This window comes from Pinus tabuliformis, chromosome 1_1, assembly GCF_031772625.1.
Source record: "Pinus tabuliformis cultivar Carrire ecotype Pingquan chromosome 1_1, CPIR1, whole genome shotgun sequence".
Classification (NCBI taxonomy): Eukaryota; Viridiplantae; Streptophyta; class Pinopsida; order Pinales; family Pinaceae; genus Pinus; species Pinus tabuliformis.
In genome coordinates, this window is record NC_142297.1 from 545,586,767 (window position 1) to 545,613,693 (window position 26,927).

The window sequence follows — 26,927 nt, forward strand, 5'->3', positions numbered from 1 at the left end:
CGTTAAAATAATTTCTTTTTTTCTTTCTTTCAAATGAAGTAATTGAAACCGTCAAATTTTTAGCCTCGTAAACGTTAAAATAATTTCTTTTTTTCTTTCTTCCAAATGAAGTGATTGAAACCGTCAAATTTTGCCGGCCGTTCGTTTTCCGCGTGATTGGATGCCTTTGACCCGGCAACGCGTCTTTCCATACATCTCTCGATTCCTCTCTCTCGCGTTGTAATTGGTTGGATTTGGAAGGGTAGTCGGTTGGACGCCTATAAATACCCATCTGCCCTCTCTGTATCCACATAGTGATTTCAATTCAGTGTCGAGGAATTTTTTGCAACGTCTGCGTGAAGCGTTTTCTCAACAAATTTGTTTCAGGTATTTTATCGTTAGCTGCGATCAATCCTATCGGCTTGCCTGTCGTTTTTTTTATGATTTCGGTTTTTTGCAGTTGCCTTCGAAATTCTTCCTTTTTAAGTGTTTCAGAACCGAGCATTTTTTACATGTGATATTTTGATAAACTTCGTAAAACTTTAATCCCTTTGCGGATCGACTGTTGGTTGGCGGATGAGAGATTTGTGCAGTTTTGAGTCCGTTCCTTTGCTCCATTTTTTATTTCAGGAACGTGTGCTGTTTCTCTGTTTGATGCCATGTTTATCTGTAACTTAGGGTTTCATTTGTATTTTATTGCGAGGATTTGGGGTTAAGCCGAGTTTGTAATTGTTAGCTCTTATTGTGCAGGTGTCCTTGTTCATTAATTTTAGATTTCAAGATGCAGATATTTTTGAAGACATTGACCGGAAAGACCATAACTCTTGAGGTGGAGAGCTCAGATACTATTGACAATGTTAAGGCAAAGATTCAGGACAAGGAGGGAATTCCTCCCGATCAGCAGAGGCTCATTTTTGCTGGCAAACAACTTGAGGATGGCCGAACCCTCGCAGATTACAACATTCAGAAGGAATCTACTCTTCACCTTGTTCTCCGTCTCAGAGGGGGAATGCAGATCTTTGTCAAAACCCTCACTGGCAAGACCATCACTCTGGAAGTCGAAAGCTCTGACACAATTGACAATGTCAAAGCTAAAATTCAAGACAAGGAAGGAATTCCTCCCGACCAGCAGAGGCTGATATTTGCCGGAAAACAACTGGAGGACGGACGCACTCTTGCCGATTACAACATCCAGAAGGAATCGACTCTTCACCTTGTTCTCCGTCTCAGAGGAGGGATGCAAATATTTGTCAAAACCCTGACCGGAAAGACCATAACTCTTGAGGTGGAGAGCTCAGATACTATTGACAATGTTAAGGCAAAGATCCAGGACAAGGAGGGAATTCCTCCCGATCAGCAGAGGCTCATTTTTGCTGGCAAACAGCTTGAGGATGGCCGAACCCTTGCAGATTATAACATTCAGAAGGAATCTACCCTTCACCTCGTTCTCCGTCTCAGAGGGGGAATGCAGATCTTCGTCAAAACCCTCACTGGTAAGACCATCACTCTAGAAGTTGAAAGCTCTGACACAATTGACAATGTTAAAGCTAAAATTCAAGACAAGGAAGGAATTCCACCCGACCAGCAGAGGCTGATATTCGCTGGAAAACAACTCGAGGACGGGCGCACTCTTGCCGATTACAACATCCAGAAAGAATCGACTCTTCACCTTGTTCTCCGTCTTAGAGGAGGGATGCAAATCTTTGTCAAAACCCTGACCGGAAAGACAATCACTCTTGAAGTTGAGAGCTCAGACACTATTGATAACGTGAAGGCCAAGATCCAGGACAAAGAGGGGATTCCTCCTGATCAGCAGAGATTGATCTTTGCTGGGAAGCAACTTGAAGATGGGAGGACTCTAGCCGACTACAACATTCAAAAGGAATCTACACTGCATCTTGTCCTTCGCCTCCGTGGTGGTATGCAGATATTTGTGAAGACGTTGACAGGCAAGACCATCACACTTGAGGTTGAGAGCTCTGATACGATTGATAACGTGAAGTCTAAAATTCAAGACAAGGAAGGTATTCCTCCTGATCAGCAGAGGCTCATTTTTGCCGGAAAGCAGCTCGAGGATGGCCGAACCCTCGCCGATTATAACATTCAGAAGGAATCCACCCTGCACCTTGTCCTGCGTCTGCGTGGTGGCCTTTGAGATTGTTGGAATGTATTTCAATTAACGTTAAAGCCTTTGCCCGTAAATAGGTCGTCTTTTATCGGTTTTAGATGCTTGGCTTCGTACTCTGACTCTTTTATTGGATTTAGATGTTTGGCTTGGTACTCTGTTTTGTTAGATATTCCATTACAGAGACAGGGCTCTGTTAATGGCACGTGTTTTATGCGTTCCTAAAGAGTATCTGAATGAAATAAAAGCCGTGTGTTCAAACTATTTTAGGTGTTTCTGCTTCAAAATGTTCTTTGGTGTTGCTGTGCGCTTCTCTTTACTGGTGCCTTTTCAATTGTTACAATGACGCTGTAGATTTTTAAACCATGATTCAGATTTTTAATCATATTTAATTTTTTATGGAAAAGTTTACACATGGATAAAAATTTATTGACCAAATGAAAATTGCAAATGTAAGAATGGTCCATAGAGTTTTTAGTGAATTAAACTGTGTCAAAATTTAAAATGTCCAATGGTTTGACTTAGACGCTCCATCTATTATTAGGACAAGAAAAGCAATATGGTATGAAGTTGAATGGAAGAATGAGAATACAATGAGTGGATCATTGAATGGGTTTTCTTGCTTCAATGGTCCACTTCTAGTATTAACTTGCTTTGTTTTTTGGTTATTTATTTTATTGTTTATTGTTTTTTGGTTCTTTATGATGGATGGAATCCCCACTCTAAAAATGACAGGGTTTATTTGAACAAAAACACTCAACCGTATGACTAGCTGATGCTGATGATTTTTGAAAAACCAAGTGTGAACCAAATTGCAAGCACAATGTTTTACGGCAATTTTACCCCATAGTCATTGCCTTTAAATTCTTGTAATGTTGCAATTTTTAATTGTATGGTTGAACAGTCTGCCCATAGTGTCAGATGCTGAAAAGCAACATTGTATGCCTTTAAATTCTTGTAATGTTGCAATTTTTAATTGTATGGTTGAACAGTCTGCCCATAGTGTCAGATGCTGAAAAGCAACATGCAACATTGTATGTCAAGTGCATCAGAGACTGTTTTTAGGGAAATAAACTGCGTCAAAATTTAAAATGTCCAATGGTTTGAGTAGACGCTCCATCTATTATTAGGACAAGAAAAGCAATATGGTACGAAGTAAGTTGAATGAAAAAATGAAAATATAAAGGAAAGGAAATAGCAAAGAGTGGATCATTGAATGGGTTATTTTGCATTAACTTGCTTTATATTTTATTGTTTTTTTTTTTTTTTTTTTGATGATGGGTGAAATGTCCACTATATTGTTTGTTTCAAAAAAGACTCAACAAAATTGTAAACACTGTTTTTTTTTACGGCAGTGTGAAGGAAAAGAGAAAAGGATATTTAAATTTTACCCCCATAGTCTTGTAAAATTGCACTTCTTACAAATTTGACTTGCAGCAAATTTGACAGGGAGCATATAACAGAGGTACAATTGTTGACTAAATATGTGAAAAAAGATTTGGTTAAGCAGAGATTGAATTTGTTGGGCAAGGTTGTCTTTGACACTTGTTCATCAGGTTTGGTGATTGGACAGTATAGCATTCCCTTGAAAAAAGTGACAGAGACCTGAACTATATCAGTGTGTGGAGACCTGAAGTGACTCTGGACCATTCGTCTTTCCAGTGATATTAATCGCTGACTCTTTTTGCATGTCCTCTGTTTGGAATAGGTGTTTGGAAGTAGATCAGTTAATCAATATACATGTTTACCTTGATTGCAGATTTCGAGTGAAAGATAAATATATCCTCATCCTTATCACAATTACTAGTTCGGTGTAAGTAATTAATACTCTTATCTCAATTATAGATTTCAAATCTACGCAGTATATCCAGCATTCTGTTTATGATATATTATGCCCTGAAAACAAATAATAATGATAAAGTAGATGGATGTCCTTTGAAGGGAAGTTAAATATCATCTTGAAACGGAAGCCAGACATAGGCTAGAAGGTAACAGGAAGACTAAAGAAATATGACATAAGAAAGGAAGGACAATGTGAATTATAGGTAAAAAGGAAGGTGCAACCTCAGTGAGTAGAGGCCAACCTCAACCAAAATTCAAACCATCTGAGAAAGGGTATGGACATCAACTTATGGGATGACAAAATAGCCTGGATGATAAGAAACCATTGCAATGTTGGATGTGTGGAGGAAATCACCATAAGGTAGATCACCCGCAACGGAAGGATTCCAGACCACAAATATACAACATACAAGAAGCTTGCGCTATAGGAGACGTAGCCCAAAGCATACCCAGGATATATGCTGTCGTGGATAACAGATAGACTGACCATCAGGACTCCATCATCGAAATGGAAGCTAAAATTTGTAATCAAATTGTCTCTATTCTAATTGACCCTGGATCCAATTACAATTATATTAGCCCTGAACTTGTAGATCACTGCCAACTAGCGAAAGAAACCCATGCAAAAGTATGGCTAGTCTAGGTAGCCTCACGGGAAAAAAGAAGAGTAAGCCAATGGGTAAAAGCATGTGCATTTGAACTCAATGGCAGGGAAACCATATCAAATCTTAATCTCCTTCCCTTGGGTGCATATGATATGCTACCAGGTATGGATTGCTTGTATACCTTTAGAAAAAAGTAGATTGTTATGAGAAGACTATTGAATACCTAAACGAGATTGGGGAAAGGAGAATGCTACAAGGTAAAAAGAAACCTACCTCAGTAAGCACAATCACAGCTATGCAAGCTAATCGTAGCCACAAAAAAGGGTGTACCCTATTTGCGGTACACATCTATAGCGATACATAAACTTGCAATAATGCGGGAAAATAAGATAGCGAGGTTCTGGATAAATATCCCGTTCTACAACATTACCGGGATGTATTTCTCCAGAAATCCTTGACTTGCCCCTCACAAGGAGGTAGACTTTTCTATGGAACTGATGCTAGGAGCAACATTGATATCCGAGACACCTTATAATGCTAGGAGCAACATTGATATCCGAGACACCTTATAGGATGAGTACTCTCAAGGTGGTAGAATAGAAATTGCAATTAAAGGAGATGCTTGATAAGGGCTATATAATTCCAAGTGTGTCTCCATGGGGAGCACTGATATTATTTTTAAAGAAAAAATATGCTACACTCAGATTATGCATTGATTATAGGGAATTAAATAAGGTAACCATAAAAAAAGGATACCCCTTGCCACAGATTGATGATTTATTTGATCAATTGAGAGGAGCAATGGTTTTCTCCAAAATCCATGGGGAGTACCGATATTATTTTTAAAGAAAAAAGACGCCACACTCAAATTATGCATTGATTACATGGAATTAAATAAGGTAACCATAAAAAAAGATACCCCTTGCCAAAAATTGATGATTTATTCGATCAATTGAGAGGAGCAATGGTCTTCTCCAAAATTGATATGAGATCAAGATACCATTAAGTGCACAGTAAAGAGGAGGATGTTCACAAGACAACCTTCTGAACAAGATACAGAAACTACGAGTTCGTGGTGGTACCATTTGGACTCACAAATGCCCTTGCCACTTTTATGTGCTTAATGAACAATGTATTGCACCCTTATCTGGACAAATTTGTGGTTTTCTTCATCGACGACATATTGGTGTATTCAAGAACCAAGGAGGAACATGAAGAACATTTAGCAGCAATAGTGCAGTTATTAAGGGAACATAAGCTCTATGAAAAATCGAACAAATGTGATTTATTTCAATACCATATCCATTATTTGGGACACATAGTCTCCAAGGAAGGGATAGCAGTGGATCGAGGAAAGATCAAAAGCCATAATGGACTAGTCAACACCCAAGAATGTAACTGAGGTAAGATCATTCATGGGATTGGTTGGGTACTATAGGTGGTTTATTAAAAATTTCTCCAAGATAGGTTACCTAATCACCGTGTTATAGAAAAAGGGGAAAATGATCGAGTGGATGACTTAATGTGCAACGAGCTTACCCAAGAATGTAACTGAGTAAGATCATTCATGGGATTGGTTGGGTACTATAGGTGGTTTATTAAAAATTTCTCCAAGATAGGTTACCCAATCACCGTGTTATAGAAAAAGGGGAAAATGATCGAGTGGATGACTTAATGTGCAACGAGCTTTGATCATTTAAAGCAATTACTCACCAATGCACCAGTCTTAAGGATTGTTGATCCAGGCAAGGAATTTTTTAAGTTTGCACTGATGCCTACAAATGATCTAGGTGGATGTTGGTGGCCACCTACTTATCCCACTTGGACCCTTACCATTGTTTCTTTCAATTTCCTCAATTATAGCACAATTTACTATTTTTCACACTTTTTTGAGTCCTAAACTTCCAAAATATTTACTATTTTTATAGCACAATTTACTATTTTTACAGTTTTTGGCAGTAGGGACAAGTGGCTTGTTATGAGTCACGAAAGTTGAATGAGCATGAGCTAAATTATGGGACCCATGACCTGGAGTTAGCGGCCATCATCTAGGCATTAAAAATGTGGAGGCACTACCTCCTCGGTAGGAGATTTACTTTAATGGCGGATCATGGGGGCTTAACATGCTTGTTCAACCAACCTAAATTAAATGCGAGACAAGCCAGGTGGCTCATAACCCTTAGCGAATTTGATTTTGAAATCAAATACATAAAGGGTAGAGAAAATCAGGTTGTGAATGCACTTAGCAGAAAGGTGCAAATAAGTCACCTAACAGCCATCAGTTCTTATGGAACTAACCTTGAAGAATGAATTATAGATGGTAGGCGGTATGACGAGCAATATCAACAAATCAAGGAAGAACTACGACAAGTAGATAAGGGAGAAAATAGTGAGTATTATCACCTCACAAAAGAGGGTTTGATCAAATTCAAAAGTAGAATCTATGTGCTAAACGATAATGAATTAAGGAGTTCCATGCCAAACCATACTCTGGCCATCCTAGATACTAGAAGACCCTCATAGCCATCAAAAAGTTTTAATACTAGCCAAATCTGAAGAAAGAGGTGGTAGATTTTGTCACAAGATGTTTGGAATGCCAACAAGTAAAGGTTGAATACAAACACCCAATAAGATTATTACAACCTATTCCCATTCTGGAATGGAAATGGGAAGTGATCTCTTAAACCATATAAACCTCAACATAATCATGGATCAAGTCAGAGAAAATACCTAGTACAATTCTTTGGAATGTAGCATAGGCATTGCATATTCCAAAAGGTAGTACTTTGTAAGTGTATGTTCCCCATGAACATGTAAATGTGGTCTTATCCTAATATTTTAGTTCTATTTGAATTTGATTGTAACCACTAAAACCATTAAGAAAAAATAACTTCTTTCCTACTAGTGTATCTAGAACTTTATCAATAAAAGGAAGTAGAAAATGATATTTAAAAGTAGCTTTATTTAACTCTTTGTTGTTCGTGTAGACTCGCCAATCACCATTTTTCTTTGGTACAATAACAAATGGTGAAACCCATTGGCTGTTAGAAATCGGATAAATGAAGTTCACATTTAACATTTTTTGTAATTCTTCTTTTACAGTTTCCTTCAAATTGGGATTCATACTTCTTTGAAGTTGTTTAATATGACTACATTTTCTTGTATATATATGTGATGCATTTAAGTATTGGGATTAATTCCTTTCATATATGTATATTCCCATGCAAAATTATTTTTGTAGCATCTTTATTAATTGATTCTTTTGAGATTCGTCTTTATTAAATGAGTTTTTTGAGATCCTAGATTAATGTTAATGTTTAGAGTTTTACTTGGACTAATTTCTATAGGAATAATACCAAAATTTGTACATATAATTTAATGATATCATGGAATGATATGATGAAAATCCCCTATTTTACAATTTTCTAACATATTCACATGATAATTTTTCTCTTCAAGATAGTGAGAAAAATCATAATTATTTATAGGATGTATTATTTGATTTTATTCATCATCTTGTTTAAAAGACATTGCTTGTGAGATTGTTACAATATACTGCATGTCTTCATGTTCATTCTCATCATCAATCCATTCATTATCTTCAAATTCAATAATTTCTTTAGTCAGAGGACACAATGTAAACTTCTTTGTTGTATTGCGATTAGAGATTGTCATATCACTAGATCTACAAGTAATAAATGCATCGACCATGGCTAACTAAGGCCTTCCTAATATTAATTGATGACCACCTAGATTGGTTTTTTGTGTGAGTACCATAAATTCAACTGGATATTCCCAAGAATCTAAGAATACAAGAATATCTTCTAGTACACCTTTCGGTTTTATGGTAGATCTATCTGCTAATTGTAACACAGTTGGTGTATATCAAAGATTGCTTAATTGTAATTCATCCATAAAACTTTTAGTCATTACATTTATTGTTGCTCCTAGATCGATCAATGTATTTGGAATTGCAATGTTATTGAAATGATTTTTCATAATGGAACTCCCTGAATCTAGATATTTTTCTATACAGGTCTTCCCATCATGATATCTACTCGTTTTCCAATAAGTTGAAATTTTTGAGCCTTTTTTCTTTTTCTTCCTAGTTTTTTAATACATGATTCCTTTATTGTTTTTTCATATACGAGAATGTATCTTGTATCTTATTGTTTGCAACAAAAGAATTTTAATACAATTTTTTTGTAACTCATCTAGCATATTATAATCTTATAAAATCAATTGTTTTTCTACATTCTTATCTATTTTTTATTTCTCTAGAAAAGGATAATTTTGAGAAGATGTAGAAGTATGTTCTACTAGAGGAGTAGGGAGAGGTTTACTTATTACTGTTTCATCTATGTTATTAGGAATTTATTTCTATTTATGTTCTTTAACGACTACAGAGGAATCTTTTGGCAATACTTTTCTTGATCTAAGACGAATTTCATTTAAATTAAGAGGAGCAATAATATATGTTTGGAATTTAATATCTCAACACTGTAAGTGGGATAAGTTACTTTATTGTTTGGATTTGGAAGTGGTTGTGTAGGAAATTAGTAGGCTTTTGAGGTGGTTGTGTAGATAGTAATTGGAGAAGTTGACTAGAAGTCAATTGTAGTTGTGGTTGTTGTGGTGGAGGTTGATATTATTGTTGGGGTTGATATTGAGGATATGATTGATAAAATTGAGGATGATTTCTCCCATATGATCCTCGCCAACCTTGTTGCCAATATTGATTTTTAGCTTGAGGTGGCCAATGTTTCCAAGGTAATTGTGCATTCCAATTACTTTGGGAGTATTTGGATGAGATTAAAATTTCTAAGTAGGGTTTTGCATAGTACCTTGTTGTTGGGGTTGCCTAGTTCTTCTTGGTGCTACAAAGCAAAGTTGTTTTGATGCTTCATTCACTCCATTATCATTTTAATGCACTACTTTCAATCCTTCCAGTAATGGACAATCCTCTATAGCATGTATTTCTCCACAAATAATACATATTTCAATGTTATCTAAGGGACATTCTCTCAAATGATGTTTCTTTTTACACCTAGAACAAAATATAAACTATGAAACTTTTTCAACCTTTTGCTTATTTTGCATTTGTAGCATATCTATTTGTTCACTTAAATTTTCAAGAATATATGTTTTAAAATTTTCTAGCAAATGGCCATGTTCATTTCTACTTATCGTACTAGACGTTGATTTACTTCCACTAGCCATAGTTGGGTCTCGAGGACCTTTACCATATTTTTCTCTTCCTCGTGATATATGCTTACATAATTCACAATTTTCCTCAAATGAATGTTAAGATACATCTCCTTTACCCATCAGATTTAAGAGATCAATCCATTCATCCTTAATTGTTTGAAGTAAAAGGGTTTTTAAAGTGTCAAATCCTAGTTTATATTGGCTTTCCCTTTTAACATTATAAGTAAATCTTTCCACAAAATCTTCAAGATTTTCATCCTCTCTTTGGCTCATTTTCAAAATTTCTTCCTTAAGATCATGTTGCATGCAATAAGCTTTATATTTTTCTTAAAATAGTTGTCTCATTGCATCCCATGATCCTACATAATTTATTCCCCATTAACCATTTTAGAGCCCCATATTTTAATGTAGCTAGAAACAAAGTTAATTTTTGAGAATCTTGTAAATATTCATAACTCCTACAAAGTACTTCAAACTTAAAAGAAATTTTTTTGGGTCCTTAGTTCTCATACCATGAAAATTTGGAAGTACTAATAGAGAAATATTTTTCACATCAACATTAAGATCTATATCTTTAATAGGAAATCCATAGAGCTCTTCCTCATTATCATCATCCCCATCCCTTCTTCATCCTCCTCTTCCTCTAAGAAGTGGTCTTATGTAACACCCCTATGTTTATGTGACCTTTGTAAACATTTTTGGCATGACTGAGCTACACAATGCAATAGTTAATTAATGATGGAACTACATATTTATTTTGGTCTTGGGATAAGGGAATACATGCTTGAGTAACATGAACCATTTTTTTCACAATTAATAATAATTTAAATTTAATAATGGTTCACTAAATATACTATAACTATATAAAAAGTAGCCATTATAATGGTATAACCATTATAATTGTTAATTGTATAATAACCATTATAATAAATAACTATTAAAATTATATAACACTGTTTGTAAACATAACTAAAACATAAATTATAAGGAAGAGTCATATAATAGGGAGTTGAACTCATGCAAACTTACTATATTGTTGTTAACAATATGGATAATGATGTACAACCAACCTAATTGATGTGCATAGTCACTCCAATAATAAATGCGAATGGAGTGCAGGGCTTCCTGGGCAGACCCTATAGCTTCATGAATCTGCCTATCCTCGAGGAAAGCAAATTGCTGGGGGGCAATGTGAGCTGAAAGGATAGGTTTGAGCCGGTTAGCTATAATCTTTGATATAATCTTGTAGAGTACATTACAGAGAGAGATAGGGCGAAAGTCATCAAATGAAGATGGGGAGTCGGTCTTGGGGATGAGGGCAATGAAAGTGGAATTTATGGCGTGATATAAACACCCGGATGTTCTGCTTTCCTCAATCACACTAATCAGGTCCTGTCCCAGCAGGTCGAAGAAGGCAAGGTAAAGTTCAATGGACCATCCATCAGGTCCAGGGCTCTTGTCCCTCTTGAACCACTTGAGTGTGCTTTCCAACTCCTCCATTGTTACCGGGGTCATGAGTCCAGCCGAGTCCTCCTCGTTTACAAATCTTGGAAAATGAGAGGCCACATCAATGATCTCTGCCAAGTTTGTACCAGGGGGGCATCTGTACAAGCTTCGAAAGTGTGTGGTGCCCAGCTGGGAGAGTTTATTTAAAGTGTCGGCGAGGCCCCCTTCTGGTAAGGGGAGATTCCAAATAGTGTTTGCCACTTTCCTTCCTTTAGCGCAGTTATGGAAAAATCTCGAGTTTTCATCCCCAGCTTTCAACCAGATAGCTCTGCTACGAAGTCTGAGAGATTCCTATATATGTCTGAGTAAGGTAGACCTCTGGTTTTCCAGCTCTATCAGACAAGTCTTATCCATGGCCGAGGTGAATCCAAGGTTTCGATCATCTAGCAGGGAGATCAATTCTTCTTCCACAGATATGAGCTGGGCAGATTCCTTTTTGTTCTTCTCCTTTGCCCAATTAATGACGATATGCTTTAGCTCAGAGAGGTTCTTACAGAAGCCCTTTGAAAATGAAGTCTCTCTGTTAATGGGGTGTGCCTTTCAGTAATCAGAGACCAATTTTGTGAAGTCTTGGTCTTGTAGCCATGTATGGTTGAATTTGTAAGGGGCTTTAGGCATGTGATGTGGCCCTAGAATCTCCAGAAAGATGGGGGAGTGATCTGATAATCTCCCAGATCCAACCCATTGTTTGAAGTGATGAAGATGCTGAGTCAGGGGTCCTTTGAGAAGGAATCTGTCAAGTCTGCGTGCCAAAGCATCATCTCCCACCCTCCTGTTCCTCCATGTAGGCATGGGCTTATGCATGGGAATATCCACGAAGTCAGTCTGTTCTAGGGTATTCCGCATGAAATCAGTGATGGAATCCACTTGTGCTCTAGAGCCCCAAGATTCTCAGAAGCCCAGCGAGAAATTTAGGTCGCCCCCCAGTATGGTGCGGTCCGCAGCCAGGAGGGTGAGGTTTAGTAGATGTCTCCAGAATGGCTCCCTGAGGTGGCAAGGTCCGTATACATTCACAATACGGAATGCTTGTCCAAGATCAGCAGCAAAAATGTCCACCCCCATGAAACCTTGTCCACCCCAGGATGAATCAATTCTGATAGACCTGGGGTTGTATCCGAGTGCCAGACCCCCCGATCTACCTGAGGCATCCGAGGCCAAGAATCGCCAACGAGGGGCCAGTGAGTTTAGGCATTGTGAGATGTCATCAGCCGGACCCAGAGTCTCTTGAAGGAGGATGATGTCAGGTTGCTCGATCTCAAATAGTCTCCGGATGGCTAGTTTTTTGGGGGCACTAGCCAAGCCCCTGCAGTTAAATGATAAGCACTTCATGGAGAACCACCTCGGGGGGTAGTGGCTGCTCTAAGGACCCCATCAATAGTGGACTGCCGGCTAGATGCAACCTCTGCACCTGCCCTCCATATGGCTTTGGTGAGGTCAGATTTCCTACCTCTGGAGGTCAGAGGTCTCATGCCCAGAGGGACAATGCCAAGGCCTCCCTGAGAGCCCGGAAACTGTGGACGTGGACGGAGGGAGTAAGGGTGGGAGGATGACCGCGAGGATGCTGATGGAGATGATGAGGAGGGGATGGTGGGTACAGTTGGAGGAGCAGTGGAGGCACATAGAGGGGAGGACGGTAGCGGGCAATGTGCCATAGAGCAAGTTGCAGCTAATGAAACAAATGCAGATGCAGATGTGCTACCAAGAGATAAGGAGGAAGGGATGAGAACAGTACCCGAGGCCTGTGCGGCTGCTGCAGCGGCCCGAGCCCTTGTCAAGGGAGGTGATGACGGTCCTGGTGCCTTTGTCCCAATCCTCTCCGGTTGTTCCTGTGCAGTAGTCTCCCCCTGAGATGGGCGGAAGATAATCAGGGATGCCTCACGAGCTGGAATGGGAGATACCTTGGGGGACGCCTCAGGGCTCTTATTCAGTGGACAGTCCTTGAATAGGTGTCCCACTTGGTGACAGCGGTTGCAGCAAAATGGAACTCCCTCGTAGTTGAGAATTTGCGTCTTGTTGTATTTTCCCCATTATAATGTGATCTTTTCCTCTAATCCCTCTCGCGTGTCCACGCGAACCAACACACGAGCTAGGGTTCGCTTCTTGGAATCAACATACGTGCGATCATGATCCAGATACGTGCCCAACGCATTCCCTATCTTGATGAGCGCTTCCTCGCTCCAATACTGCAATGGTAATCCGGGCAATCGTACCCACAGGGGGCCTGCACCGATCTGTTCGCGCTCGGGGTCGAAGAGGGGGCTCCATCGCTTTAACAGGACGGGTGCAATTTCAATGTGCCAATATTTTGCCAGTACTAAGTCGGTATAGCCTTCTTTTGTGAAGTGGAGGGAGAACCACCCACGAGGGAGAACATGTACCTCCAGTAGCTCCATGAGCAAGCCTCCCCAGGTCTCCTTCACCCATTGAGTCAGCCGGCTTGCAGTGTAGACGCGCCCCCTTACATGTCCAACCAAAATAGTTCGGGCCATGGGAACCGCTTCCCCGATATCCGCTGGATCGCCAAAGGGGACCATGATCTCTTTGTTTGTCGCCTTAATGCACCTGGATTTCCTCTTCTTAGTGCGAGGTGCAGAGGGATGGTCGACGAAGGGGTTTGTTGAGCCTTCAGGGGGGATGGGATTTGAGGGCCTCACATTAACCACCGGGGTGCTAAAACATCCTGAAGGCCAGACCCCAGAGGGGGGGAGGGTTTGAGGATTCGGGACCGGAGAGTCCACGGCAGGAGGCGGTTGTCCCGGGGGAAGATACTCGTCTTGATCGAATGACAGGATCTGAGGTGAAAGCGATGCAAGAAGATGTTCAGTACCGGGGGATAGAGGGGGGACTTCAAAGCCGGGAGGAGAAATCGGGAAGGCTGCAGGGGCAGAACGGTAAGTGGGCGAGTTAGGGTTTGCAACCGAAGGCGAGGTAACTGGAGGGCAGAGAGCAGAGGCGGTTTGAGAGGCTGAAACCGAGGCGGCGAAGTGGGGGTTTTCGAAAATGATGCGGTCTTCTAAGGGATCCGCGGAATAGTCCACCAGATCCAGTTCCATGTGGCCTTCCATGATGGTAACAGGTGAGCAGAGAAACGACTGAGGAAAACGGCGAGAGACAGCACCGTTGGGCCGGTAGGGAATCGGGTGACCGGGGACCGCGACCGCCTGTGGCTATCGGCGAAACCTAGAATGTTAACCTAGACCCGCGCAATCCTGAGGCTCCTGTAGCTCCATCGCGCTCCGAAAAAAACCCTTCTATATATTTAACTTATTAGGGTGTAATGTTGATGACAGATTGAAGGAATTCATGTTGGTTATTGATGGGAAAATAGAGAAGTTTGTTGCAAAATATTTTTTATATTAATTAAAAATTTTACTATTATAATTAACATGAAAAATGTCTAATAATTTTGTAAGCTAATTTTGTAATCTCCATAATAAATAACTTCTTTATATTTTTAAATTTATATGTTTATTGTCACTAAGTATATTTACCATTTTATATTTACTTAATATAGTTATAACATTTAATATTTCAAAGAACATCCAAAACAAACTATATATTATAAGTAGTTATTTATAAATAACACATTGTATTATTTCTTAATTTTTTAAGTTAAGATGTATATTAAATGATAATTTTCAACATCTTGAAATAGATTAAAACCAATCCTACCCCAGAGATACATTTTACAACTACATTTACAAAGCTTAGTTACTAATTCTTTTAATATATCACAATAATAAGATAGTTTCACTATTTTTTTACAAAGAGACAGATATAAGCTACTATGTAGCGCTTGTTTTAAATGGAGCCATCACAATATTATTGATGTTCTCACATAAATGTTTATATTTATCAACACTCAACAAAATTTATTTGCATTAATGATGGAATAAATCTAGAAGGAACAATTTTAAACGAGGAGAAGAGAGGTCAGGTCTGAGAACTGACTTAACCACCACCACAATTAATTACGCCGATAGGCATCCCTCTTATTAGAATTGACTACTTTAAACTTGTCCTGACGATGAACCACACTGGTTGGTTCGAAACGTGTCGACAAATAGTGTTTCATGTGATCTTCGCCGAAAAATCTTTTGTATACTTTAATAATTTTCTTAATTAATTTTTTGATCTGATGGTCTGAATTGAAAGATGCCAGTATATTCTTGTCGTTGCCACTTTATCAATGAATGAAATTGAAAGTTATATCTTCTTTGCATATCTAAATCAAGTGTTTAAACCTTGTTTAATTTAATTTTTTACCAAATCATCATTAAAAAATTATTGTACCTCTTATTTATCTCCACGTAGGAGGATTAGGATTTATAATTTTAAAAAATTAGTGTGGAATGTGCATGTGAAAAGATACGTGTCTGTGTTGATTTAAATTCTGAAACGTATGCATGATTAAACGTGGAAGAATAAACCGCAACAATGTGGAGGTATAATGAAAAGGTTTCCGACCCTACGTTCTGGTAAATGTGGCCTGGTTATGTAACGAATCTTGTTCAATTTCTCATGTAACGACTCCTCTTCAATTTCTCCTTCACGCCATGCTCTTTTTCACCGTACCGAATCCTGTTCAATTTCTCATGTAACAACTCCTCTTCAATTTCTCCTTCAGGCCATGCTCTTTTTCACCGTACAAGAAGATGGTTTCTATTCCTCATATTTCTTCGAATCAATTTCTCTTTATGTGTCATGCTTATTTCATTGACTCAGAGATATTTTTTTATCATGTAATGGATCCCCAAAACTCTTTGTAGATTTAGTGAGTAAATTTTAATGGTGATGAGATCTGACTAGCTCCCCTTCTCATGGAAGCATATCCACAGAGTCTATTAGTTCATTCTCTTTCCAAATAGCAGATTTTTCAGAGGCTTGCAGAATTATCACTGAAAGGTGTGCAAGTAATAGCCTTGTTGCAATGATATTATTAGTGCTAAACTGGTAATGTTCAAACTAGAACCGTAAGCCTTGCTTTAGCTTTTGCAGAAGTAAATGTGGTGGTCATTGTCAATTTGACTTTATTTTTTTGAGGTTTATTTGAGAATGTTTTTTACAAATGAATTGAATATAAACTTTTTAGGAATTCATATTTTTTTCAATAGATTACACACTATTTACCAGATTTAGGTTAACCTTAGGGCTAGATTTCTCAAAATGTAACTAGAGTGCCACAAAAATTCTATAGTTATTTACTAATAAATTGCAATGTGTTGAATGGTTGGTTGAGTAAGTTTAGAAGATTTATGCAAGATCATCTCTTCAATTTGGAAGCGGAGGCCTCTCTTCAATTTGGATCTAAGCATGCAACTCTTCAATTTGCATCAAATCACTAGATAAATTAGGGAACATCAATGATGAAGATATGCAAAACAACAACCATAGAATAAAGGTTTCGTCTTCTATGGGTTTTTTAATAGAGGAGCATTCAACTATGAGACTTTGAGTATATCAAAACCTTGATGAATGCTCCACTATTTGAGACATATATAAAAATGTTCAAAGCTTCCTACATTAAAGTGGATTTTTGACCAATTAAATTCATACAAGTTTTCCCAACACCAAATGACCATGTTTTTTACTTATTTGATATCTGGGTTCTACAGACTCACGGGAGTCATGTAAAGTTTGTACAAATTCTCTAAAAATTGAATAGTTGATACATGTAATCTTCGTCTCCCGATTATTTAGACATACCCTAGGCGGTTGGGTGATTTAATTTTCTGTCTTTACTCAATGGTAGATGCTCACATTTATTATTCTAAACTTGGCTGTTATTTCTTAAGAGAATAAAAATGATGATTTAATATTTTAAAAAATAAAAATCTATGTACAGACGAACAAACGATTGATATTGATTTTTCTATTTATAAAATATGATAGATTTTGTTTCAAATGTAAACTATACTTTTATAATGTTTGAATTACAAGATTGATGTAGCAAATGCTCATAAAATGATTTGATATTATTCTTTTAGTAGTTTAATTGGTTTATATTTTTACTTTTAATTTTTCGATGATATAAAAAAAATTCTTATTAGTCCCTGCTGGGGACTATCGATCGCTGACTTTGGGTTGACCGACCTGATTTTTGCAAATATTTGTGATTTTTCCTAAGTCAAACTAAGGTTTACGGGGCGGAAGGTATTGGGGTCTTATTACGCGCTTCGCATGGATCGAGGCGAATGGCACGTGGCGCGCGTGAGGAGCACGTGGTTGCATGTGCTCTGGTGGTCTGATCGGCGGCCAGGTGTCCCTCCTCGAGATGCTGGAATGTTCGGCTTGGGTTTTACTGTCTTCGTGGCATTTGGGTTGGTATTGTTACTTGCTTGTTTAGCTCTGCAGTCTGTGCGATGTTTCGTCTGCGGTAGAGTTCCTGCCTGCCCGGGTATTGTTACTTGCTTGTTTAGCTCTGCAGTCTGTGCGATTTTTCGTCTGCGGTGGAGTTCCTGCCTGCTCGGTGTGGCTTTGGTAAGTTCGGCTACTGTGTGGCATGCATGCAAGAGTCAATGGTTAATTGAGCATTATAAGTTAATGGCATTCTGGTTGAATACTGAGGGTTTGTCTTCTGGTTAAATACTGAGGGTTTCTCTTACCTGCATGCAAGAGTCCATGGTTATTTGAGCATTATAAGTTAATGGCATTCTGGTTGAATACTGAGGGTTTGTCTGAGGAGAGGTCGCTGTCACCGTGCCAAGAAAAACAGCAGCGCGGGAGAGAAGAGGACAAAAGGAAAGGATCTGCAGGGTTGGGAGTCGAAATCTCCTTGAAATCCAAATTCATACAAGAAATTCTGAAACGAATTTCTGAAGGTTCTGCTTGCATCGATGGGCTGGGTTCTCTATACTGACAGGTAAATTCCTTAGGTTCTTTTAGGATTCTCATGACTGAATTCCTTGGGTTCTTTTACGATTCTGGTGACTGGCTTGGTTTGCATTCATTCACATTTTACCTGTCCATTGTCATCCTTAATAAGGCTTGGATTATAGATTTAAATTTCTGCAATTTTAATTCATATATTTTTAGTGTTTCACAGAAGCGGACGACCCGTAATGACTTATACCATCTTCTGGCAAACTGTTGTGATTGCACTTTGGGGTTAAGTGGGGAGTGAAGCCCTCTACAACTTCTGCAGATTCTGTTGCTTGATCATCTCACTAATCATGGGATACCCATTACATTAAATGCAAGTGCAGGGCACCTCTCTGTTTTAGAAGAATTTCGACTTTGCTAGCTTCAGATATACTTCCTCCACATTTACCTCTTTCTAGTTCTCAGTTTGCAATGGCCACAACATTCAGGTAATGATTTCTACCATCTTCTGGCGTACTGTTGTGCTTGCAGAAGTTCACTGATTATGGGATACCTATTACCATGAGATACCCATTACGTTAAATGCAATTGCAGGACACCTCTTTGTCTTAGAAGAAATTTGACTTTCAATTTCTGCCAATGTGATTCGTTTTTTTTCAATGACTTACAGAAACAAATGACTCGCAATGACTTGTATATTTTCACATTTGTGCTTGCATCTTGTGAGGAGTGGGAGAGCAGAGGTCGCTTCCACTGTGCCAAGAAAAACAGCAGAGCGGGAGAGAAGAGGATGAAAGGAAAGGCTCTGCAGGGCTGGGATTCGAAATCTCCCTGAAATCCAAGTTCCTTACAAGAAATTTTGAAACGAAATTCTGAAGGTTCTGCTTGCACCGATGGGCTCTCGATACTCGCAGGTAAATTCCTTGCTCAATGAATTCCTTGCGCTCTTTTACGATTCTGGTGACTGGCTTGGTTTGTATTCTTTCACATTTTACCTGTCCATTGTCATCCTTAATAAGGCTTGAATTATAAATTTGAATTTCTGCAATTTGAATTAATAAGGCTTGAATTATAAATTTGAATTTCTGCAATTTGAATTCATTTATTTTTAGTGTTTCATATATACTTTTACAGAAACTGATGGCTTCTGCCATCTTCTGGCAGATTGTTGTGCTTGCACTTTGTGGTTAAGTGGGGAGTGAAGTCCTCTACAACTTCTGCAGATTCTGTTGTTGCTTGAGCATCTCACTAATCATGGTGTACCCATTACATTAAATGCAATTGCAGGACGCCACTCTGTTTTAGATATACTTCCTCCACATTTACCTCCTCCTAGTTCTCAATTTGTGATGGCCACAACATTCAGGTAATGACTTCTGCCATCTTCTGGCATACTATTGTGCTTGCACTTTATGGTTAAGTGGGGAGTGAAACTCTCTACAACTTCTGCAGACTCTGTTGCTTGATCATCTCACTAATTGTGGGATACCCATTACGTTAAATGCAAATGCAATTGCAGGACACCCTCTGTTTTAGAAGAAATTCGACTTTGCAAGCCTCAGATTTACTTCCTCCTTACATTTACCCCGTTCTAGTTCTCAATTTGTGATGGCCACAACATTCAGGTAATGACTTCTACCATCTTCTGGCATCCTGTTGTGATTGCACTTTGTGGTTAAGTGGGGAGTGAAGCCCTCTACAACTTCTGCAGACTATTGCTTGATCATCTCACTAATCGTGGGATACCCATTACGTAAAATGCAATTGCAGGACACCTCTCTGTTTTAGAAGAAATTTGACTTTGCAAGCCTCAATATACTTCCTTCTCGATACATACCTCGTTCTAGTTCTCGATTTGTGATGGCCATAGCATTCAACACAATGCGGTTCCTGCCTGCTCGGTTAACTGTATAGCAAACGTTTGGTTGCGGTTCTGTTGTTCCAGGTCCGGCTTGTATGCCTCGACTGTCTGGTATCGTTTTGGTAAGTTCGGCTATACCTGTACAATGCTGAGCATTTGCTACCAAAAACATTCAATTTTTTTTTTTTTTTTTGGAAAGAAAGTACCCCAATATTTGGTCGGAGCGGGATCCAAACCCCTGGTACAGGTCAAGTGTTCATATAGCATACCGGCATGCCCCGAGATTTATATCAGAGGAGCAGTTTTTTTTGGAAAGTTGCTAATTTTATTGATACTAAATGCTAGTAGCTATAATTTGATACAAAACCAGAAAGAATCTGCAACATGAACATGATTAGACTTAAGGCCGGAAGATAAGAGTACATGAAAAAGAGTTTGAACAGTGAAGGATGCTTAATGAATTAGTTCATACGAGCGAGTTTTGGAATGCACACCATTGTTGTAAAACTCTGAGATTTATCCTGAGTTTTCCAACTTTTTCCGATTCAAGTATGAATTTATGCTTGCTGAGTTTTTGCCAAGTTTTCCTATTCTCTATGTTGATGACCCCAACTGAGTTTTCTTGAGTCCGACTTTTGCAACACTGACGTAGACATCTAGAACTGGGTGTTTTCTGATATCTTTTAAATCAGACCAGGTCAATCAGGTTTACTGGTCACTTGGAGCAGTTTGTGATGGCATATAATTTGTGTGTAGTCACTACATGTACATGCTTGGTGCCTATTTCCACCTAGTTACAAATAGTCCTAATAATGGTCCCAAATTTTCAGGTAACATAATATGCTGATCTCGACAGATGTTGTATCAAATAATGTTATTGCGGTGCCAGCTGTTTTAAATGTTATAAGGTGTCCGTCTTGGCAAGAGTTTTTCAACTATATTGAAATGTTCTGGTGAGATGCAACTGCTTGACAAGTGCCGTTAGTTCTGCATGATTTACCATTGTTTTTCAATGTTCATGCATGAATAGAGTAGTTTTCAATATTCTCCCGAGGTAGATTTCACTGTTAGTGTGCTAGATTATTGGTATGATTCAGAACTATCACAATATGCTTGACAATCCTGGGGAACCTTTTCCCTGGGAAAACATTGAATACTGTAAAAAAGACTGGAAGCTCATTTGTAAGATAATGCTGGTTATAATGAACAGGCAACTGAATACAACACATACTCAGACATTGAAGCAGTGTACCAATGTTTGACAACAGAATATGGAGTGAAGCAGGAGGAATTGATTTTATATGGCCAGTCTGTTGGCACTGGCCCTACATTACACTTGGCAGCTCGCTTACCAAGGTTGAGGGCAGTTGTTCTTCACAGTGCTATACTTTCAGGCCTCCGTGTACTTTATCCTCTCAAAATCACTTTCTGGTTTGATATCTATAAAGTAAGTGATGGAAACAATAAGCCGATTTGTGTTAAGCATCCGATATATTTCTATTCACGTTCCTATTTGAAGATTTTTTCACACCAAACATGGCCAGCATGTTAAGTAGAGGTATTTGGCTCTGCAGAATATTGACAAGATCCGACATGTGAAATGTCCTGCACTGGTGATACATGTAAGTACTTGTCTCCTTTTGTCGTAAAATTTATTTATTGTCATCATAGAATCTATGTTTATGCATAATTGATATCCTCCTAATGAATGAATTATAGTCATTATTCTTTATGTCAGGGATAAATACCCTCAGCAGATTATGGCAAGTCTTTTCTTTCATTCAACTAGAAATAGTCTGCGATATACATAAACGTCACTTGTGTACAAGCTTTGGTTGGTCAAGAAAATAGAAATCTGAAGTTTGCAAAATCTAGTACTTTACATAGTAAATGGTGTGCTAGTACATGCCTGCGGTATACTGCCTATAGACGAAAGTCGACTCAAAAAGCAAAAGGCAGAGTTGGTTGCAATTGAATGTTCAGCCGCAATTAAAAGAAAGTTCAATTGCACTTAGAAACCCAGGGTATAATGTCTACATATCTGGTTGCAAGCTACAGGTAGTCAATTTGCAACTAGGAGACTCTGTTGATGTGGGCATCATTGAATGTTATGCAAGTCAGGGAGGTGATTATGCGTTATAATGTGCCATTTTGTCTTCCAATATATCATTAAGTCACCTCTGAAGATTGTTTAAGATACTTGGGCAGCTGGTCTAGTATTCCAGCTGGTTAGTAATCACTCAGAGGCTTGTCATGTATTTAATTGGAATCATTATGGACGCGATGTGATGCAAAGGGTACTCAAAGGAGAATAAGATGTACCCTCTGTTGTTTACGTCTGAATGCAGTTTTTTGTTTTTATTATTATCTTTTATGTCGTACATTTCAGTGCTCTATCTCTGGTAATGAGTTAATTTTCGTAAGAGGTTTTTTGTTTACATTGTATGGGGCATATTGTACCTGTCATCATGAGCTACTAAAAGGCCCCATTTAAGATATTTTACTCACATACAGATCATTAGGGAATGGGGTGATGACTTTATGAACTGTGAGGCTAGACATAAAGTGACTAGGGAAGCTTTTGACACTATTCAAGTCCTCCTGTTTCATTGGAAGCAATTATAGTTTTATGTAGAATGCATGTAATATGCATTAGTGGTGGTTAAAAATTCTGAATTGAAGGATTGACTAAACATTGATGTTTCAAACCACTTTTGCTTGAAACAGCTATGCCACGAGAAAGACACGAAAATTGTTTGGAGTCACCATGCCTTCAAGTCTGTCTGGAATTCATCCTCTTCTCTTTATTAGGACGCTGCAGATGAGCCAGTGGTGCTATCCCAGCAATGTGCCACTTCCTTACAAAGGTTACAAGTGAGTGATTATTGAACAGACAGATTTCTTTCCTGCTTGCTTGAGCAATTGGTTATGTTGTTACTACTATTAACCCTAAATTTCTTAACAGTGACGAGGATTGGCAAGACAATGATGGAGCATTAAACACAATCTCGATGCTTTATCCCCGCTTTCCTGAGCCCCATCCCCACTGCTTGCTAAGTCCAGAATTAACGGATGGTCACTCGTTGCAACCAGGTGTTTGGTAAGAACCAGAAAATAACTTGTCTCAAGCTTTGAGAAAGACCTAATTAAGATTTCTAATTTGTGAGATTGACAGGTACTATACAATTGTGGAAGCTGATCACATTCTCTTTGTTATCAACCGAGAAAGAGCAGGGGTACAATTCGATATATTGTACGATAGCATTTTTCAAAGATGCCGAAAGCAGACCAGAGTCATTAGTGCTGTTCCTTCTGTTCACTAGGCAATGGATCATATATGCTGTAATGTGGAGAATTGTATGTGCCACTTATCTAGATTTGATCAAAGAAAGTAGTGAAATCTGCTCATGTTGTAGTTCAAAGGAGATTAAAGTTCATAAAAAGTGACGGAGAGTATTGGTTGACATATTCTTGTGGCATTTCTTGCGACATGGGTGGCCCTGCAATTTTTTTAGTGTTTAAACCAGAAAAATTTACTACATGGTTAGTTTATTTTTAATATAGGTATGTAAATAAAACTTGACAATTCGAAGAAGTAACTTGTTAGGGTTTATAAAGTGTAGATATTCTCTCTTGCTAGATCTTTCTGGGTTTTGGGTATTCTTAACTATTTTTTATATATATAAGAAATATGAGTTTTCAAGTCCAATTGGAAGAATTATTTATAATGGAGAACCATGAAGTTGGTAGTATATATATCTTAATGTTTACTCTTTTTAAGCAATGAGAAAATTGCACTTTGATTTTTTGTTTGTTTGTTTGTTTCGCTTAATAGAAAGGAAGCTAAGATGAATTTAAAAAGGGTCTGTGCCATGCAAAATATCTTCCTTATATGTCTATTGATAAGTGGCTATGATAAACACCATTTCAAATTGTTGCTTATAAAAATTATGGAAAGTTAAGTTGAAAGAATGATTATAGTTCTTTCAACTTTGCACTTTATGAGAATGATTATAGTTCTTTCAACTTGGCACTTTATGAGAGGCTTTACGAGAACTAAAACACATTTTTCCTTTCCCCTCCATTTTATAGAATTTGGCTATGAGAAATATGTTCTCACTTTAGATATTCCTTAACTTGAATATCATCTTCATGATAAAGTTGGGAAAAAAACTATTTTGAATATGTCCCATTGCTAGGATTAGATCTCTACCTTTTGTTGTCCTTTCTATCACACCTCCATTACCTAGAAAGCAACTCTACTCTTAGGTCATGGTCTCATTTGGGTTGTGGAATTTTGAGTAGCATCATGATTAATTAAAGTGCAAATGACCTTTTTAATTTGTAAGAAAACAATTGTTATATTTAATCATGCTTTGACAATTGGAAGCTTCTCATGGTACGAAAACTCATTTATTTATGTGAACTTATACTTGAAAATGTTGTTCAAGTTTAAAATATCTATGTGCACATGGAACACCCAAGACCATTGCTAAATTTTGCATAAGGAAAGTGTTCATTGCACCATGAGCAAGGAGTCACGTGGTGCCTATCCTAAACAATTAATCTTATCTTGATAATCTCAATTCCATTGGGGGAGGCCTCACCAATGGCTTCACAATGTTGTTAATGAATACAGAGATGACACACATAGCCTCATCCTCTATCTAGTGGAATTATATGTCTCCAATTCTCACTCTTTGATGTAGATGCTAGTTGCAAATGAACACAACTCTATAAAAAACAATGGGCACTAGGAGTATATGCTCCATAAACCCTTGACGAGAAAATTATATTAATTCATCATCATTCCTATGCATTTCTTTCTATTGTACAAATGGTTCCTTTATATAGTGTAATATCCCCAACCAATTGACATTATCCACTAAGGGTAATTGCCCATGGTTTCTCAGGAGCAATCAAGCTTTAAAAGGAGGAGGAGAAATGAGAACATGACATGGATTTGGATATTTTCTCTTTGCATCTCAATTGAAGGCTCAAGCGAGTTTTCAACCCATTTGTCACTCCTCATGGGGCTCGACAACCATTCTAGTCTCGGGTCTCACCCCCGTTGGGGAAGTGGCTTCCTCCTCCACTATTCTCCGCATCCTTCTAGGTGGTTATCTCTACAGGAGGGAGGCCAATCTTGCTGCATTTCTTGTCCCTATAACTCACCTCCCCGTTTTGCTAGCAGGTTTGTTGCTTTGTTACCTTTTTTATCAACATGCTTCGTGATCACATAATCAAAAAATGAGAGGTGGGATTGGATGTGTTCCCCTATCAATTCCAAGCGCCAACTTTTAATTACCTTGTTTGGCGGCGAGTTGTTGATAAGGTGCTGAAGCATAGAGATTGCTATTTGAGAATTGCATTGCATTGAGATTGCATTGAGATTAACCTGAATGGTATCATTTATGTCCAAACATGTTACTAGATATGTAATCTTTCAATCATGGGTTCAAGACTCCATAACTATAATTTTTAAATGCTTAAGTTCTTCTTTGACCTTCGAGAATGATCTATGTAAATATTGAACACTCTCCACCACGACTTTAATTAACAAATTTATATTCATAATAATGTTTATTTGGTCATTATCATTTTATGAATATTTCCATAATATTCAAATGTAAAAAAATAAGAAAATTCTATGTTTTGTGCACCATGGTTATTAAAATACATAACTTACTTTAACACCTTCCTATTATTTTAATATGTTTTGTGCACCATGGTTATTACAATACATAACTCACTTTAACACTTTCCAATTCTTCGTACATTATAATTCATTATTATGCATTTCAACATATTTTATACCCCGTGCTTATTAAAATACATAACTTACTTCAACACTCTCTAATTCTTCATACATTATAATGCATTATTATTACCTTTTATAGTTTTTTTCCCTCAAGTTTTCTATGATTCACTGTTAAATTTTATTATATTTTAATTATTAATCTAAGCGTTTTTTAAATCATGAGACATTGGAAAATTATATCTAAAACTAATCTTATTTTAAGAAATACAAACTCAACATTACAAGCATTTATCAGTTCAATGAAATTTATGACAATTCTTACTTAACAAAGGCAAAGTTCATTATATTTCACTCTTCGCATAAAGTCAAAAAGTTCATACAACAATTGGCCATCCAATTCATTAAATCTTAATACAAGTAAGCATGCCTACAACACACTACTAATGGAAACCAGCTCTCATGATAACGCAAATTAAATCTCATAATAATAACTGACCAAACTGTTCTGTTAACTGGTAGGGACTAGCGCCACAACAATGGCTCCTTGTTTAAAATGTACAAATAAATTCAATATTTTGATTTTCTTCTTTCATATTCAACATATTGAATTTTTTGTTAGATGTTTTGAACTATGAAGTTTAATTGATTTCCAATATAAAATGACAACATTAGAATTTGTTTTAATTAATTGTAAAAAAGAGCATTCAAAGAGAGGTTCCACTCATTATTGTTTTGTGTTTTCAACTATAAAGTTTGATTCATCTTCAATATGAAAAACAAAATTAGAATTTGTTTTAGTTAATTGTAAATGAGAGTATTCAAAGAGAGTTTCCCCTCATTATTTCAAAATTATGTGATTTGAAATGACTTAGAGCTTCTTCTAGGATTCATGATATTGAAATTAAAGAGTTCAAAAAGATGAACCTTATAAAGTGTTTATTTTCAGTATAAGGTTAGTGTTTCAAAATTGAGGCTTTGTGATTTAGAATAATTTGAAATTCTTCTTCCCAATTCAAATTAAAGAGTTCAAAAAGATGAGCCTTATAAAATGTTTATTTTAAGTATAAGGTTAGTGTTTCAAAATTGAAGCTTTGTGATTTCAAATAATTTGAACTTCTTCTTCCCCATTCAATGTTTCCAAAATCTTTTCAATAAAAATATTTTTAATACATTCAAATTATATTAACTCCATAATTCAAATTAGCAATTTTCATACAT

At 37.5% G+C, this 26,927-nt stretch overlaps 2 protein-coding genes across 11 annotated transcripts in view; both read left to right on the plus strand.

Annotated features, from left to right (window-relative positions):
- The first annotated feature begins 213 nt into the window (after positions 1-213).
- The window catches only part of LOC149214265 (polyubiquitin-like), a 47,361-nt gene continuing 20,647 nt past the window's right edge, over positions 214-26,927 (plus strand). For 2 of the 4 annotated variants that reach the window (XM_089392229.1, XM_089392230.1), the window contains exon 1: positions 214-366. Coding sequence is in view for 2 of the 4 variants with exons in the window: in XM_089392228.1 (XP_089248354.1) it covers positions 761-2,134 (1,374 nt within the window). In the remaining 2 variants the exon portion in view is untranslated. Of the gene's footprint in view, positions 367-715; positions 2,369-26,927 lie in introns of those variants that run through there. The other 2 variants (XM_089392231.1, XM_089392228.1) reach the window with 2 other exon arrangements.
- On the plus strand, positions 17,831-23,547 carry LOC149214266 (uncharacterized). 7 transcript variants are annotated; one of them, XM_089392236.1, is made up of 12 exons: positions 17,831-18,127; positions 18,311-18,575; positions 18,758-19,001; positions 19,252-19,453; positions 19,607-19,712; positions 19,858-20,070; positions 20,779-20,901; positions 21,159-21,395; positions 21,523-21,570; positions 22,676-22,822; positions 22,914-23,048; positions 23,124-23,547. In XM_089392236.1, exons 10-12 carry the CDS (start codon positions 22,716-22,718, stop codon positions 23,269-23,271), a joined length of 390 nt encoding a protein of 129 aa, XP_089248362.1. In that variant the 5' UTR covers positions 17,831-18,127; positions 18,311-18,575; positions 18,758-19,001; positions 19,252-19,453; positions 19,607-19,712; positions 19,858-20,070; positions 20,779-20,901; positions 21,159-21,395; positions 21,523-21,570; positions 22,676-22,715; the 3' UTR covers positions 23,272-23,547. The 7 variants fall into 7 exon arrangements, with proteins under 7 accessions (XP_089248362.1, XP_089248363.1, XP_089248364.1 ...); XM_089392237.1 differs by having other exon boundaries at positions 21,217-21,395; XM_089392238.1 differs by having other exon boundaries at positions 18,301-18,575; positions 20,779-21,395.